Source organism: Amaranthus tricolor, chromosome 14 (assembly GCF_026212465.1).
Source record: "Amaranthus tricolor cultivar Red isolate AtriRed21 chromosome 14, ASM2621246v1, whole genome shotgun sequence".
Lineage (NCBI taxonomy): Eukaryota > Viridiplantae > Streptophyta > Magnoliopsida > Caryophyllales > Amaranthaceae > Amaranthus > Amaranthus tricolor.
In genome coordinates, this window is record NC_080060.1 from 10,168,065 (window position 1) to 10,186,692 (window position 18,628).

Below are 18,628 nucleotides of genomic sequence, written 5' to 3' on the forward strand. Positions count from 1 at the left end.
TTTCAAAATACATCGAATAAAAATTGAATCTCCAGCTTTAGCTTGAAATTAGATAGTCATCCTAATTCTTAAAAAAAAAAATAGGCATTACTATTTGTCGCCATCCTTTTCATTTTATCGCCCCTCCTAATAAAATTACGAATTTGCCTTTCAATTTTAAAAAATTACGAATTTGTCATTATTATTATTATTGTTGTTGTTATTATTATTATTATTATTGATGAGATTGTTTTTATTATTATATTTATATAACAATAACTTAAAAAATAAATTAATTAAACAAAAAAAATTTTATAATTCGAAATTCAAAAAAAAAATAAAATTAATACCAGTCGCACAAAAAATGCGACTGTACCTAGGTCGAGTCGCACGTTTTGTGCGACTCGACCTAGGTACAGTCGCACTTTTTGTGCGACTGGTATTAATTTTTTTTTTATTAATTAATTTAGACTATTTCAGTGTTTATTTGATTTTCTTATAATAATTTTACCTATTAATTAACCAAGAATAATTATAATTTTAAAGATTATTTGTCAAGAATATATGATAGTGACCGATAAGCCGTAATAACATGTTATTTTTATAAAAATAAAAAGTTAAATTAAAATAAAATCAGAAAATTTTTAAAAGTTAATTGCAAAAAAAAAATAAAATTATCTACCCAAATCCCTTCTTCAGTTCTTCCCCACCGCATCCTCTCTCCCCATCCCTCCCCAACTACCATCTCCTTATTCCCTCTCTCTGCTCCTCTCAACCTGCCACCACCTCATCCCCTGTTCTTACCCCTCCCCAACAACCACCACCCATCCCCTCTACTTACCCCTCTCCAACAACCACCACCCGTTCCCTCTCCTTGCCCTTCCCCAACAGCCACCAACCCAATCCTCTTCCAACCCAACCCAACCTAACAACCTAACCCACCACCACCACGCACACCCACAATCACTCATTTCATCTTTCTCCTCCTTAATTGAAGGTGATGAAGGTGAAATTGCTTGGGTGGCCTTTGTTTGGGTGATCCATTAGCCTTATTCACCGGAGGATGAAATTATGGTGGTGGTGCTTAAGGCTACGCCGGCGCTGAGACTACTAGGAAGGGGAGGGTGGTAGTGGTGTAGGGGGAGGAGAGTGGCAGACTGGCAGTGCGCGGGGAGGGGAGGGGTATTTTAATTTTACTTTTTTTTTTTACTTTTTTAAAATTATTTTTGTTATTTTACTCTTTTTTTTTGTTTTTTTTTTTTTTGTAAATTTACCTATAAAAATAAGTTATAATTTGCACCATAATATTCTAAGTTATAATTTGCACCATAATATTCTAAGGTAAGTGACGTAATAATTTAGATTATCCATGATTAATTAATAGTTGGTTGTAGGAAAATTAGAGAAGAATTAAATTATTTTGAATAATGTTTACTTATTCTTATCGCTTGATTAATGTGAAAATTGAGTAAAGCTTACTACCTTGGGCCCACATACTTCATATGATATTTAAAATATATTTAGTTTTAGGGGGTGGATCTAAAACAAAATCATATAATGTCAATAATATTTTTTTAAAAAATATCGATTAAAATGCAAATGGGGTGTTCTTTCAAGATTTAAAAAATGTGCTTAATGAGCCTTAAACCCAGGTCAACATTGGTAAAGCTTCTATAAACTTAACCAACATATATATTAGTATTTAGGAAAAATTATATCTAAAAGACTAATCTTTAGCCTATTTACATATAAAGGATCAACAATTAATTTATTCTACAATGGGCTAACATTTGATGCCTATTTTGATGTCTATTTGCATAGAAAGAGTTTCTAGGTGTTGGGTTATTCCCTCCCACTTGGAGGAATGCCCAATTAATATATTAATTATGTGCTTAATAATAATGGGCTAATAATTATAATATTATTTATTAATTAAAAAAAAAGGTGGAAAACTATAAATACCAAGAATAGGGCAGCAGCATATTTGTAGTGCAATTAAAACACATATACACGCACAAATCAGAAACTGCGGCAGAGAAAGAAAAAGGTGCGACGCGAGTTTTTCGGCGATCCGATCGAAGGCCATTCGTACTCCGTTTTTCATCAAATTTTGACATGGTGTTCCTGTCTACCCAACCTACATATTAACAGTTGGATTGTCGTTTTGTGCATTGTAAGTGGGTAATTTGTATTTTGCCTTAATTTTACCCTAATTGTTATTTTACCACTTTTAAGTGATGTTTTTGGGTTGTTTGGTGTTTGTATTACCTCTAGTATTGTCTAGAGAGGATTTTGGTTGTACCCATTAATTTTATTGGTGATTAGTGGAGGAGTGTGGTACCACTTACGGTCCCGTGGTTTTTGCCCGCATTGGGTTTTCCACGTAAATATCGTGTGTGTGCTTTATTTTCGCATTTTTACTTTATTGTGCTTGATTGTGGGATTATTATTGGTTGTTTGATTGGATTGGTTATTTTTGCTCATCTAACAACACAAAGGGAGAAAGTGTGTGTATTATATCGCCTCTTTTCTCAACATATTGGTATCAAGAGCTTGGTTTATATTTTCTTGGGTGATACTCTTGTGTTGGTTTATGATGGATGATAAATCTAGTATGCCCGGTATGATTTATTTGGACTCTGCCAATTACGCTGTGTGGAAAACTAAGATGGAAGATATTCTTTATGTGAAAGATTTGTATGAACCAATCTTAAATGAGTCTATGCCCACTGGTCAAGATGGAAGTAAATGGAAAATTTTGAATCGGAAAGCGGTAGAAACTATTAGACAATTTGTTGATGTTAGTGTGCTCCAACATATTTCCAATGACACGAATGCTTATGAATTGTGGATGAAACTTGAGGCTATGTATGATAGGAAGAACGCCTTAAGTAAAGCGTCATTGATGAGAAAATTAGTAAAGTTAGAATTTCACGATGGTAATAGCATGGTAGTACATTTGAATGATTTTCAAGGTTTGATTAATCAATTGTCTGCAGTGAAAATGTCCTTAGATGATGAGTTGCAGGCACTATTACTACTTTCCTCATTGCTAGAGAGTTGGGACACACTATTTGTATCACTTAGCAATTCTGCTCCTGATGGTAAGTTGACAATGGAGAGTGTCAAAGCTAGTCTGCTGAATGAAGAGACTAGGAGAAAGGAGATGGGTTCCTCCAACCATTCTGAAGGTCATTATGTTGCACAAGAGTCTAATAGGGGAAGAAGCAAAAATCAACCTTCTCGAGGTAGAGACAATTCCAGAGACAAGTCTAAATCCAAGCGCAGAATTATTTGTCATTACTGCGACAAGCCGGGACATATTAAGAGGTTCTGCAGAAAGATGAAAAGAGACAAGTCAAAAGATAGAAAGGGTGATTCATCTGAGTCGAAGTCTGAAGAGAAAAATACTACAGCTCTAGCAATCAGTGATGATGATTTGCTCTTCATTGGTGATAAAGAGTGTTTGAATGTAGCTGGTGATGACTGCAATTGGGTGATTGATTCGGGTGCTTCGTATTAGAATGGGGAATGATGGGTCATCCAGGGTTCTCGGCAAAGGCACTATTGACTTGGAGAGTTCCACCGGTTGTAAGCTGATTTTGAGAAATGCTAGACACGATCCTGATATCAGATTGAATCTCATTTCTATAGGTAGACTTGATGAAGAGGGTTACTTCAGCCACTTCAATGATGGTAAGTGGAAGCTCTGCAAGGGGAATCTCATAGCAGCCCGAGGTAAGAAGCAAGGTTCTCTTTATATGATGCAAGCGAAGGTTTGCACGGGTGAGGTAAATGTTGCAGATGAATGTTCTAGTGAGTTATGGCATAATAGACTTGGCCATATGAGTGAGAAAGGTATGCAGATGCTCTCTAAGAAGCAATATCTCCCTGATGTCTCAGGTATGTCTCTTAGATCCTGTGTTGATTGTTTAGCTGGTAAACAACATAGGGTTGCTTTTCATTCTCGCCCCCCATCTAGGAGAAAGTATCCTCTTGATCTTGTCCACAGTGATGTATGTTCTATGGATGCTAAATCCCATAGTGGTGCTCTTTACTTTGTTTCTTTTATTGATGATTATTCTCGAAAAGTGTGGGTTACTGTGTTGAAAACCAAGGATTAGGTACTTTCTGCTTTCAAGGAGTTTCAGGCTAGAGTTGAGCGAGAAACTGGTAGAAAGCTCAAGGTCGTGAGAGCTGATAATGGTGGTGAGTACAGAGGCCCATTTGAAAACTACTGCAAGGGTCAAGGCATCAAGCTTGAGAAAACAGTTCCAAAGACACCTCAATTGAACGGAGTTGCAAAGAGGATGAACATAACAATTGAAGAAAGAATCCGATGTATGCTCTCTCATGCAAAGTTGTCCAAGTCTTTCTGGGCAGAGGCATTGGTTACAGTTGTGTACTTGATTAACCTTTCACCTTCAAATCCTCTTGATGGTGATGTTCCTCAGAAAGTTTGGACCGGTAAAGATGTCTTCTACAAGCACTTGAGGGTATTTGGATGTCGTGCTTTTGTTCACATTCCTAGAGATGAGAGATCCAAGTTAGATAAGAAGACAAAGCAGTGTATATTTTTGGGGTACTCTGAAGATGCTCTTGGGTACAAGTTATGGGATCCAGTAGATAGGAAAGTTCTCAGAAGTAGAGATGTTGTGTTCTTTGAAGATCAAACTATTGAAGATATTGAAAAGCCAAAGCAACAAACATCCTCTCATACTCCAATCAATTTTGATCCAGTCTTACCGCAGATGACTCCTAGAGTTGAAGGGGGAGATATTCAGGATGATGATGACAATATTGGTGATGATGGTCATGATGATCAACCTGAAGTTGAGCCTCCAGTTGTTGAACCGCAACCACAGCATGATGATGTGAGAAGATCTACTAGAGGACCACGTCCTTCTATGAGGTATCCAACTATAGAGTTTGTGTTACTAACTGATGGGGGGGGGGGGGAGCCAGAAGACTTTCAGGAGGCTATGTCACATGAGAAAAGTAAGGAGTGGTATAATGCCATGCAAGATGAGATGAATTCCTTGCATGAGAATCACACTTATGATCTGGTAAAGTTGTCTAACGGCAAACGAGCACTCAAGAATAAATTGGTGTTTAAGTTGAAGCACGGAGAAGATGGTTAACCACCTAGGTTCAAGGCTAGGATTGTTGTGCAAGGCTATGAACAGAAGAAGGGGATTGATTTTGATGAAATTTTCTCTCCAGTGGTGAAGATGTCTTCAATCAGAGTTGTACTTAGTTTGGCTGCCAGCATGAATTTGGAGATTGTGCAATTTGATGTGAAGACTGCTTTCCTCCATGGTGACCTAAAAGAGGAAATTTACATGGAGCAACCTGAAGGCTTCGAGGTCAAGGGAAAGGAGAAATTAGTGTGTCGCTTAAAGAAGAGTTTGTATGGTCTTAAGCAAGCGCGTCGGCAATGGTACAAGAAATTTGAGTCATTCATGGTTGATAATGACTTCCACAAGACATATGCTGATCATTGCGTGTTTGTGAAGAATTTTGCTGAAGGTGACTTTCTCATTCTCTTGTTATATGTTGATGATATGTTGATTGTTGGTCGTGATTCCAATAAGATTGTTGACTTAAAGGCTAGTTTGAGCAAGTCCTTTGCTATGAAGGACATTAGCCCTGCAAAACAAATTTTAGGCATGCGTATTTCTCGTGATAGGAAAAATAAGAAATTGTGGATATCACAAGAGAAATACATTGAAAAGGTGCTGAAAAGGTTCAATATGAACAATGCTAAGCCTGTGTGTTCTCCACTGCCAGTGCATATGAAACTGAGTTCCAAACAATGTCCTACAACAGATGAAGATAAGAAGAAGATGAAAAATGTGCCTTATTCATCCGCTGTAGGTAGTTTGATGTATACTATGGTATGTACTAGGCTTGATATAGCTCATGCTGTTGGGGTAGTTAGCAGGTTTATGTCTAATTCTGGAAAGGAGCATTGGGCAGCAGTTAAGTGGATTCTAAGGTATCTCAGGGGTACTTCTAGAGTAAGTTTATGTTTTGGTCCTGGCGAACCTGTGTTGGATGGTTACACAGATGCTGATATGTCAGGTGATATTGATTCTAGTAAGTCTACTTCTGGTTACATGATGACGTTTGCAGGGGGAGCTGTTTCTTGGCAATCTAAATTGCAAAAATGTGTTGCTCTATCGACTACTGAGTCAGAGTATGTGGCAGCTGTTGAAGCTGGTAAAGAGTTAGTGTGGATGAGGGACTTCCTTGAGGAGTTGGGTTTGGAGCAAGACGATTATTTGTTACATTGTGATTGTCAGAGTGCCATTCACCTAGCTAAGAATGCTACCTATCATGGTCGAATCAAACATATACGAAGGAGGTATCATTGGATTCGAGATCAGATAGAAGAAAAAAATATTTGAGCTTGTGAAGATCAGTACTCATGAAAATGGATCGGATATGTTGACGAAGATCCTTCCAAGAGACAAGTTAGAGATGTGCCGTTTGAAAGCGGGACTTGTCATACCCCCCAAGTTGGAGTGAGGGGGAGATTTGTTGGGTTATTCCCTCCCACTTGGAGGAAGGTCCAATTAATATATTAATTATGGGCTTAATAATAATGGGCTAATAATTATAATATTATTTATTAATTAAAAGAAAAAAAAAAGGTGAAAAACTATAAACACCAAGAATAGGGCAGCAGCATATTTGTATTGCAATTAAAACACATATACACGCACAAATCAGAAACTGCGACAGAGAAAGAAAAAGGTGTGACGCGAGTTTTTCGGCGATCCGATCGAAGGCCATTCGTACTCCGTTATTCGTCAAATTTTGACATGGTGTTCCTGTCTACCCAACCTACATATTCAACGATTGGATTGTCGTTTTGTGCATTGTAAGTGGGTAATTTGTATTTTGCCCTAATTTTACCCTTATTGTTATTTTACCACTTTTAAGTGATGTTTTAGGGTTGTTTGGTGTTTGTATTACCTCTAGTATTGTCTAGAGAGGATTTTGGTTGTACCCATTAATTTTATTGGTGATTAGTGGAAGAGCGTGGTACCACTTACGGTCCCGTGGTTTTTTCCCGCATTGGGTTTTCCACGTAAATATCGTGTGTGTGCTTTATTTTCGCATTTTTACTTTATTGTGCTTGATTGTGGGATTATTATTGTTTGTTTGATTGGATTGGTTGTTTTTGCTCATCTAACAACACAAAGGGAGAAAGTGTGTGTATTATTTCGCCTCTTTTCTCAACACTAGGTAATAGCTACCTAGAGTAACAATTTACTTTATCTTATTTAATTAAAATGTCACGTGTTATATTTTGATTCGAAGCTACAATTTTATTTTAAAAAAAATTTCTATGTTCCTCTCTTCTCTCTCCTTTCTCCTCTCTCTCCCTTCTCTCCTTATCTTCATTTCTCCATATTTTTCAGTCATTGTTTCTTCTCAATGGCACCCATGTCATTTCTTCTAATCATATCTATAGAGCTGATGTTTCTTTCAAAAACTTTATGCTTTTGTAATCTTTTATGTGGTAATGCGTTTATGTACGCATCTCTATGCGTAAGTTTGTAATTGAGATTCAAACGTGTAGTTGATCTGAATACATGATATCATACCATGTAAGTATTGAGCATAAATCACATCTGATGATATCGATATATTTTTAATTGATACAAATACACTATAACATTATAGCACAATCTCATATTAGGAACAATAATGATGGAGGATATACATAGTTAAGAAGTAATCGGACTAGGAGTGTTAAATTTGAAATCAAATATTGAGTGGAAATTTTAATTATTAACTTTAAAAAGGTGAGTGGAAATTTTGACAGCATCTGCCTTAAAACTGTGCGTCTTTGTAGAAAAACAAAAGCTAATTCAGAAACTAATAAAGTAAAGGCACCAACGGCCTATCAAAGCTATGTCACGGCGGAATAATTCGTCGCCGGCTTCTCAAATCAACATGCTAAGCATGGATCGTGGTTCCATTGTCGACGTTTGCGTTTTAAAAAGACTTAACTCCTAAAAACCATACAGAATTATAAACTACGCAGCGGAAATACAAATATACGAGGGAGGAAACAAGGCCTCGTAACAAAACATATACAACCAAAGTTTACAAAAGATAACAAGAGCTATAAAATTGAAAGATAGCGGTATGACACAGGGTGTGCTTCGCCCTCCTCACTCTCCCCAAATGCAATGCAATGCAAAAGAAGCTCCAGTACCTGCTACGCTTGTCTATGATCCCCCTGCTGCTCGACATTAAACCAACGGCCAATGTGTCATAGCTGGACAATCATAGAAAGTCATCAACAAACAAATATAAACAAAAACACGTACACGTCAGTAACTAGCATCAAATATAATAAGGCCAACTACTAGATAACGTTATGTTATAAAACAACATAAGACGATTTCATAAGACACCAGCACATGTAGTAACCGTTTATCGGCCACTTATACTTCTTAATTTCACTACGTGCTTTCTAATCTGAACCATGTGTTCTTGGGTAGAATGCAGGTCTTCACGCTCCTCTTTTTAAACATAACTCCTACAAAACACGTATAGTATCAACTCGACCAAGGCATTAACAGAATACCTAACGCATGACCTTATAGAGCTTGTCTATCTTAAGGTAAGTTTGATCATAGTCCGTAATACTCTTGAGGTAACTTAACTTAGGCACACTTCTCGCTAGCATAAACTATTCTATCAATAAGTAGATGTTCTATCAATGAGTAAATATTCTATCAAAGAGTAAACGTTTTATCAACGCATAAGCTTTCTACCAAAGAATGAACCTACTATCAATAAATAACTCTCGATCAATGAATAAATTTTCTATCACTGAATAGTTTTCTATCAGTGGATCTTTTCTCTACTTCCTGGCATAGTGACACGGCCAAGGGCGTTATCGGCCATCCGGCGCCCATTGGCAAAGTATGAGCTCATGCCCCCTTTAGCTGACCCTCTCGGGTCCTACCTTCGGGAAAAACCTAACACACTGGGTACTAAACCAGTGAAGAGGCCACCATATTGGGGTTTGCAAGGCCCGCATGGTATCACCTCGGTCAAGGGGCGGTATCGGCCATCCGGCGCCCAGTGACCCAAGCATGTTCATACCCCCCTTACGGTGGTCCCGTCGAACCTCACCTAGGGGACTAATAAAACAACCGGACATAATCCAGTTAAGTCACGCCAGCTAATCATAATATAGTACCTTATCAGATGGGAATAACTTCCACTCTTGACTATTAATGAGCGCCCTGGGATAGCAGCGCGCCAAAACCCACTGAGCCACTCAATAGAATATGAAATTCACCTATAAAGGAGTCATTCTAACTCCAATTAGGCATAATCTAATTCTTAAATAAATAGGGGGGGGGGGGATTCCCCGCCTCCTACTAACACTTTCATTCTCTATAACTATTCTAAGCGCAAGGATTTCATAATCGACGGCGTTTCGTATAAGGCGTACTCGCTAGTATCTCAGTTTTGATGCAGTGCATATTATTACAATGAACAATAATGTTTTAAATAGAAATTGCATATAAGAGTTCGTTACTGCGTGTACGTACCTGTAAGCGTTACTGCATGATCAAAAGTCACAAAATCGCCCAACTAAGGCTCTACTTTCCTCTTACGAAATGGGCACAAAATAAAACTAGCAAGAGGATGAAGAAATGAGAGGAGGTCGCGGAGGCGGTGGCGCAGGGCCAAAACCAGCTGCCCAGCAGCCAGTTGCTGGCGGCACAAGAAAAAAAAAACTACACGATTGATTGTGCAGCTCAGCTGCTGTTGGTGGGGAAGAACGCAGCTGTGGCTGCTTCTGTGAGGAGGCAAACGCCACCTATTGGCGGCTGCTGGCAGCTACGGCAAGGAAATGTGGCTGGTGGTGGTGTGCCGCCACTGCTGGTGTGGGAAAGGGAAAGGGTGCGGGAGTGAGGGAGGAAGGAAGAAGAAGAGAAAGAAGGAGGAGAAGGTGAAGGGAGTGACGGCTCTCCCAAGAGCATTAGGGTTTCACTGTTTTTATACTCATTATTATTATTATTATTTTTTTTTTCGATTTATTTTCTTGCGAGACCAACTAAGGAACTCACCTTCGTGGGCTCACACATTTTAATAAATAATCATTTTGATTCGAACCTCTTTATTTAAGATATCGTAACTATATTTTTAATATATATATATATATAAGTTAACATTTACATTCATGTATGCAAGAAATTTATTAAACTAATTCAGAAATAATTTAATATAATTGTAAAATCTTTAAAAGTTATTAGAATATTAAATAATTTCATTATTAAAATCTCGGGGTGTTACATTTGATGTATTCAAAAGCTTGCATTTTCTTGTTCCTCTCACTCGAAATTTGGGGATTGATTTCACCATTGTTGACCTAGGTTTTGTTCGCTTTGCAAATGAAGCAGAATGAGAAATAATCCTTTGTGTGTTAAAGACGAAAAATGTAAAATTTTGTTGAAACGAAAGAGTAATAAGTCATAGGTGCTGGGTGGCATTGGTGATGAAAATCGGTGATGGATCTGTGGTTGTTGGCAAAGTCTAGTAGAGGGGTGGTTGTTCACTTGTTTGGTAGAGGAGTTAGTTTTTTTTTTTTTTTTTTTTTTTTTTTTTTTTTTTTTTAAATTTAAAATTTGAGGTTTTAAAAGGTCAAAGAAAGTCAAAGAAATCATCCAATCAAAGATAATTTATATAACAGGTTACAAGTCATTTAGCCCTTTCTTTACAAATAGACATCAAATGTTAGCCCTTTATAGAATAAATTTAATTGACCTTTTATTTACAGATAGGCTAATGGTTAGTCTTTTAAATGCAATTTTTCCTAATATTTATAGGTACATAATTTCATACATAAGTTAAATATTGTAAATCAACATCATTAAACGACCCTAGATCCACCCCTATTTAGCTTAATCATCTTCATCAACATAGAAACCTTTTAAATCAAACGAATCCTAATTGGATGTCAAACGATTAAAATAAAACTGTAAAATATATTTTAGATACTCTAGGTTTTTTAACTTTACCTAATAAAGTTAGTTTATGATAATGAAAGCTATATTTTATTTATTTATTTATTATAATTTTTGTGGTCTAAACTAAATAATTAAACTAAACAAAAAGTCGTGTAGTTAATGTTTAAAATCTCTTAATTTATAAAGAGAAGGTCTTAGTAAATAACAGTGATTTGTGAAGTTAACAAATTACTCTTGTATGATTTGAATTTGATAGGATGAAAATTTTATAATTTTAATTACCTTTTTTGATTTTGTTTATTTTATTATTATTCTTTTTATGTGGTGATTTAAAATCAAGATTATTGATTAGAAATTATTAATTTATAAAACCTAATGCAATCAAATACTTACTACCTAGTAGGTGTCCAAAACCATCCTTATAATAAGCAGTAATGTATACAAAAGTAATAATTTGTTTGACTATTCCACCAAACTCATAACAACCAATTTTGAAAAATATATTGAAATTTATGTTTTACTGTTATTATTTGACTGAAAGTATATTACATTTTTTTTAATTAAAAGATAGTGGACGACTAGTCGCCAGTCGGGAATCTATCCAATCATCTTGAATAGAAGTGTTCAAAACAGACTCATAAAATAGAAGTGTTTAAAACAGACTCGATGACTTGATATTAACCCGACTTTAAAATGAATTTTAAATAACGTAAAAATCAATGTGGACACAAGATCCCATTATAAATCGACCCAAAATACCCGACTCAAAATCAATCCGATGACCCAAATGAACACTTCTATTCTTAAATGAGGAATTAGTACTTGCTCCAACTAAAAGTCTAAATAAGAGCAGATTCTCTTATTTTTGTTTTTTAAATACATCTTTTTCTAAAAACTCATACGCCCTCCTATTCTACATATTAGTCTCATTCATTTTTTATAACTATTCACTTATCACTTTTAATTTGTATTATATTCTTAATATAGAAGTTAAAATATAGTTATGTGGAATCTTGTTTTATTCCTCTCAATACACAGATTACTAAAATCAAATTTTTTAAATATTTAGTTAAGAACAATTAGAGAGTATTAAGAGCTAAAATGTTGTCTCAGCAAATGTGAAAAACTAAATGAGTCTAATAAATTAAATAGGAGGTAGTATTTTAGAAGAACTATTTAAATAAAAAATGAGAAGTTGTATTTCGCATATACTAGTACTTTTTTTTTCTTTTTCTTTTTGAGTGGATCGCATATACTACTACTTCATAGTACTACATAATCTACTTGCATTAAATCTGTTCACTTCTAAAAAGATGACTTAGGGACCAGACCAGAAATTCCGGTTTGGAAATTTTTCAGACCAGACTAGACCAGTCAAGACACCAGACCGGACTAGAATGGTCTGGTCTAGTCTGGTCTACGGTTTTTTTTTTTTTATTTTTTTGTATTTTTTTAATTGAGAATCTAAGATAAACGATAACCTGTAAACAAAACACATCACAAAATCCGTGAATGATCGAATTATATGCTGCCATGCTTGGTTTATAACCTTTTTTTCTCATTATATACACTATCCTTGATGCCTATCAGCTCTGCACAATGAATCTACCATTTGAGCATAAGAAAATTCCGTAAGAATACTACTACCTTGAGGCATATCCTCAGAAATTTCGAATATTTCATCAAAAAATCCTTCCTTACTCAAAGAATTAATAAGATTGGCAAAGGCAGCACAGTTGATTGAGGGATTATCAACATTTATCATCTGCTCCCAAAGTTTACTCATCAAGTCCTTCCTGAGCTCTGCATCACCATTGACCAAAACCCCACCAAGCAAAACACTATAAGTCAACTAATTAGGGGTTACACCCTTCTCAGACATCTCATCAAAAACCTTAAATGCTGTGCCCATTTCACCATACGTGCAGTACCCGTTAATCAAAGTAGTGTAGGAAATAACAGTAGGACAATGACTCCTATCAAGCATATCAAAAAAAAATTCAATGAGCTACACAAGGCTCTAGAAGTTTGCAAAATTGATCAATTAAACGATTATAATTCATCAAAGAGGGAACAAACTCAGGATTTACATTGATCAATTGTCGAATTAAATGAAATGTAACATTTAAAATTTTAAATAAAATGGAAATTACGAGTTCCGATCTACGGTTTACGGTTTTCACTAGATCGGAATTTATTACGGTTTTCTGGTCCGGTCTGGTCTGAAAATTTTAAAACCGGGACCGTACCGGAAACCGTTTTTTTAAATAAAAAAAACCGGACCAGACCATTTAGACGGTAGACCAGACCAAATATTTAAGTTACGATTTGGTCCGATTTGATTTACGGTTTAGACCAAACTCTGTTTAGCCCTAAAGACGACTAGATCTAATCATAAGAAATGCTTACTTACAACCGACAAGAAAGCACCTAGCAGCTGCACATTAAATTTACACCTAACACACAACTTTCCTCTTACTTCCTCCGTTCCATAATACCCGCTACATTTTCTATTTTTGGCAATTTCATATTACTTGTTACATTTTCGTTTTTAGTAATAAAACAATCATTTAAAGTTCTACCCACCCTTATTTTTATCTTACTCTATACTCTATACTTTATAATAAAATGCTATACTATACTCTATAAAGTAACCTAATAACCTATTTTTTCCTTTTTCTTTTTCAATTAACAATAGTAAAATACTATACTTTATAAAGTAAACATAGCTACAGTGTATGTCAATTACTTTTCTTAATCCCCGTGCCCATGCAAATGTAGCAACAATATTAAGAAGGAAGTATAATAGAAGTACTTGCATTAAATCTGTTGACTTCTAAAAGACGACTAGTTCTAATCATAATAAATGCTTATTTACAACTTCCAAGAAAGCACCTAGCAGCTGCACATTAAATGTACACCTAACATACAATTTCCCTCTGACATATACTGTTCATATGATACTCAAACAGGGCACTGGAATCCATTTCCATGGATAAACCAACCTAATTTATTTTCTATAAATACAATCTCAAAATCAGTAACCCAAAAAATACAAAGAAATATGAATTCAGCAAAAGTAAAACACAATTCAGAATGGTTCATTAAACCCAAGAATGAAGTTCAAGCAGCCAAAAAACCTTATTATTTAGCCCCAATGGATTTAGCTATGCTTTCTGTGCATTACATCCAAAAGGGTCTCCTTTTTAAAAAACCTACAAATTTAGACGATCAACCATTTTCCATACACAAGCTAATTGCGACTCTCAGAGACTCGCTTTCTTTAACCCTCGTTCATTTTTACCCTTTAGCAGGCCGACTTGCAACACAGGTCGACGAAGACCAACAAAGATGTCTAGTCTTCGTCGACTGTGCCAAGGGCCCTGGTGCTAGATTCACCTATGCTACCTTAGATATGAGTATATCCGATATACTTTCACCAACCGATGTTCCTGTCGTGGTGCAATCTTTTTTTGACCACGACAGGGCAGTCAATCATGATGGACACGACATGTCATTGTTAACGATTCAAGTCACAGAGCTCGTCGATGGGATCTTTATTGGCTGCTCCATGAATCATTCTCTTGGAGATGGAACTTCGTATTGGCATTTTTGGAACATGTGGTCAGAAATTCATATGGCAAAACACCCAGATTCAGCTTCATTGTCGCGTATGCCAATCCTTACCCGTTGGTTCCCTGATGGGTATAACCCACCCATCTTCCTCCCATACACCCGACCTGATCAATTCATTACTCGATTTGAAGCATCTCCCCTCAGAGAAAGGATTTTTCATTTCTCTTCCGAATCAATAGCAAGACTAAAATCGAAAGCCAATAAACAAAACAATGACAACAAAACCAACAAAATCTCGTCCTTCCAAGCATTATCAGCACTCTGTTGGAGATCAATAGTTCGCGCAAACAGATTACCTCTTAATCAGATTACTAATTGCAGATTAGCAATTAATAATAGACATAGATTAAACCCACCATTGCCCCAAGATTATTTTGGTAATTGCATAAATGCAATGAAATCAAGCAGTACAGTGAGACAATTACTTGATCATAATCTTGGGTGGGCAGCAGATTTGCTGCATCAGTCAGTGGCTAATCAAAGTAATGAAGTTGTGCGCGAGTTTGTTAGTGGATGGATGCAAAATCCTTGTGTTTATCAGCTTGAAAAACTGTTTGATTCGAACAGTGTGATGATGGGTAGTTCGCCTCGATTTGATATGTATGGGAATGAATTTGGGTTCGGAAAAGCTGTTGCTTTGCATAGTGGGTATGCTAATAAGTTTGTAGGGAAGGTGACTGCTTATCCTGGATATGAAGGCGGATCGAGTGTGGATTTGGAAATATGTTTGCCTCCTGATTCGATGAATGCTCTTGAAACCGATCAAGAATTCATGGATGCAGTCGTGCTTTGAATTAAGTACTAATTGTGGATTAAGGCTACATAAGTTTAAGTTTAATTGTTGTATATGAAAAAATAATACACAAGTATTTTACGGTTTTCAATACAATTTGTATTTTATGTAGAGACCGAAAAACACATCTTTGATTCATTTATTAAGCCACTGATTCCTGATAAGTAGATCAATAGTGAAGATGTGTCCAATTAAAGGTTTCCTTCACACCCATGTTAAAAAGATTTTCTTAAATGGAAAGGAATTATTTGGTACTTAAAAGACATAAATCTCAAAAGAACATTATACATGAGAATACAAATGATAACCCAATCATTTAAACAAACTGAATATACAAATCAGAACATATAATTTGTGTTATTTATGAGACAACATTCATAAATTCCTCATCTAATTCAAGAATTGTCATTGCATCAAATGGTAAACATACTTCCAAATCAACACTTCCTTTCCCTTCACATCCCGGATAAGAAGTAACCTTCCCAACAAATTTGTTTGCATAACCACTCCGAACAGCTACTGCTTTTCCAAGCCCGAATTCATTCCCATACATATCAAATCTCGGGGAGCTTCCCATATGCACACTATATGAATCAGATAGCTTGTGGATTGGGATAATAAACGGAGATTGCAGCCATGAGCTGACAAAATCATGAAATACTTCGTGTTTTTGATTCATCACTGCCTGATGAACTAGTGATGCAGCCCATCCTAAGTCATGTTCGAGTAATTCACCGACTTTGGTAGTTGCAATTGCCAGGGTTAAATAGTTTCCAACACTGTCTTGAGACAAGGGTGGATCTAATCTGTGCCTAAAATTGGCTGGTAATTTACAATTTGTGACGTGATCATGTGGTAAAGCGAGTGCACGAATGATGGTTTGCCAGCAGAGTGCTGACAGAGCCTGAAACGAAGAGATCGTGTTTTTCGTATTGTTTTCTGCGTTTGCCTTGGATTTTAGCTTTGCTAAAGACTCGGGTGAGAAATGGAAGATCCTCTCTCGAAGATCAGGTGTTTCAGATGGGCTTAAACCTTCCTTTGGGTTAGTAAACGGGAGATGAACAACAGGACCATACCCATCAGGAAACCAACGTTTATGGATAGGTATACGCGATAAAGGAACTATTTCGTCATTGCAGTTTGCTCTATGAATTTCAGACCACATATTCCAAAAATGCCAGTATGAAGTTCCGTCACCAATAGAATGATTCATGGAGCATCCAATGAAAACTCCGTCAAAGACTTCAGTGACTTGAACGGATAACAAAGACCTGTAGTGGCCGTCATAGTTAACTCCTGTTGTGATCAAACAATGATTTGATCACGACGGGAACTTCGATGGGTGATAATATGTCGGATACACTTAAATCTAACATAGCATGAATGAACCTCGCACCAGGACCCTTGTTGCAATCGACAAAGATGAGGCTTTGATGTCGCGCTTCATCTACTTGTGTTACGAGTTGACCGGCTAATGGGTAAAAATGAACGAGGGTGATTGAGAGCGAGTTTTTGAGACTCTCTATAAGTTTATGAATGGAAAAATTTTGGTGTTCAGATGTTGGAGGTTTGTGAAAAAGAAAACCCTTTTGGATGTAATTGCCAAAGAGCAAAGCAATATCAAGTGGACCTAAGTAGTAAGGGTGTTTTGCTTCTTGTACTTCATGTTTTGGCTTGATGAAACATTCTGAGATCTGCTTAACAATTGCAGAACTCATGTTTAGGGATCCTTGATCTATACTATTCAATTTAATGTGTATTTTTGTTCTATTATATCAACAATCAAGAGTCAACGACCTTTGATCCGTTCTTGTTATTTGAAACATGTAGGATTGAATCTAAAAAACCGAGAGCTTTTGATGTGTGACACTCTTTTTGGTGTCAAGTATTGATTATTTTTATGACTAGAGTAAGTTTAAAAGTAATTGTGTCAAGTTAAAAAAAGCATCTTTTGATTTATTAGGACTTTAATTTGTATATATACATATTATTATATTATATATACGATTGAGAGTTTACAAAGAGATTATTGGTGTTAATTGGTGATTATCATTGGATTAATCATTGTTTATTACAATATACATTATTAGATTATTTAATAGTATTAAACGACAAAAGCAAAAAAAAAGGGCTATTATTTGCTGCGGGCTTCTTAAAAACCGCAGCAAATAGTCATACACTATTTGCTGTGGTTTTTTAAGAAGCCCGCAGCAAATAGCCTTTTTTTTGCTGCGGTTTTAAATCGCAGCAATTAAAATAGGCCATTTGCTGCTATCACTATTGCTGCAGGACAAAACCGCAATATATTATGGCAAAAAAACCGTAGCAAATAAGGTTTTTTCCACTAGTGATACTATTCAATTTAATGTGTATTTTTGTTCTATTATATCAACAATCAAGAGTCAATGACCTTTGATCCGTTCTTGTTATTTGCCTATAAACTTTAAAATACTTTTTCGTCCTAATTAATTTGAAATATTTTCCATTTTAATCTGTTTCGTTTAATTTGGATTATTTTTATTTTTAGACAATAGTCTACCACATGCGTTTAATCTTATCCATACATTTTAACTCTCTTTTAATTTCATCCATAAAATTCATTCTTTTTCTTTATTTATAGCCACTTTTTTAAAAGAAAAATTATCATAAATAATACAACTTTTTTATTAATTTCACTACATTAGTACCAACTATTTATCAACCGTGAGTAATACCAACTTAGGGATATTTTCATAGAATAATACCAACTTTAGTATTTAACTAATTTACCAATTTTTTTTGTCTTATAATCACCTATAGTTTATTTTTTAACATGGTAGAGATTTTCTAGAAAAACACCACTTTAAGTTGGTATTGTTTATAGTTAATCAAAAGTTGGTATCATTTTACGGAAATAAACAAAAGATTGTATTATTTTCGATAATTTTTCCTTTTTTTAAAATCTCCTCTTTTTGAGTATAGAAAAATATAGAAATACTTCTTACTCCTTCTGTCCTCTTTGATTTGCATTGAAGAGAAAGAGGGTAATTTTTAAGAAATTGGTAATAAATGAAGAGAAAGAATAAATTGTATTGATCAAATTAAAAGAGAATTAAAATATATAAATGAGATTAAAATAAAGTAATAAATCATTATTTGAAAATAAAAATAATGAAAATTAAGTGGAGCGGATAAAAATAAGTGACAAATTCCATAGACGGAGGGAACATTT

At 35.5% G+C, this 18,628-nt stretch overlaps 2 protein-coding genes and 1 pseudogene across 2 annotated transcripts in view; 1 reads left to right on the top strand and 2 right to left on the bottom strand.

Annotated features, from left to right (window-relative positions):
- Window positions 1–18,628, bottom strand: part of LOC130799624 (uncharacterized) — a 417,568-nt gene that overhangs the window by 136,158 nt on the left and 262,782 nt on the right. The gene's annotated exons all lie outside the window — the stretch shown is intronic.
- On the top strand, window positions 13,890–15,508 carry LOC130799618 (protein ENHANCED PSEUDOMONAS SUSCEPTIBILITY 1-like). The gene has a single exon (XM_057662770.1). It carries the CDS (start codon window positions 14,053–14,055, stop codon window positions 15,415–15,417), a length of 1,365 nt encoding a protein of 454 aa, XP_057518753.1. The 5' UTR covers window positions 13,890–14,052; the 3' UTR covers window positions 15,418–15,508.
- Window positions 15,535–17,225, bottom strand: LOC130799619 (uncharacterized acetyltransferase At3g50280-like; annotated as a pseudogene).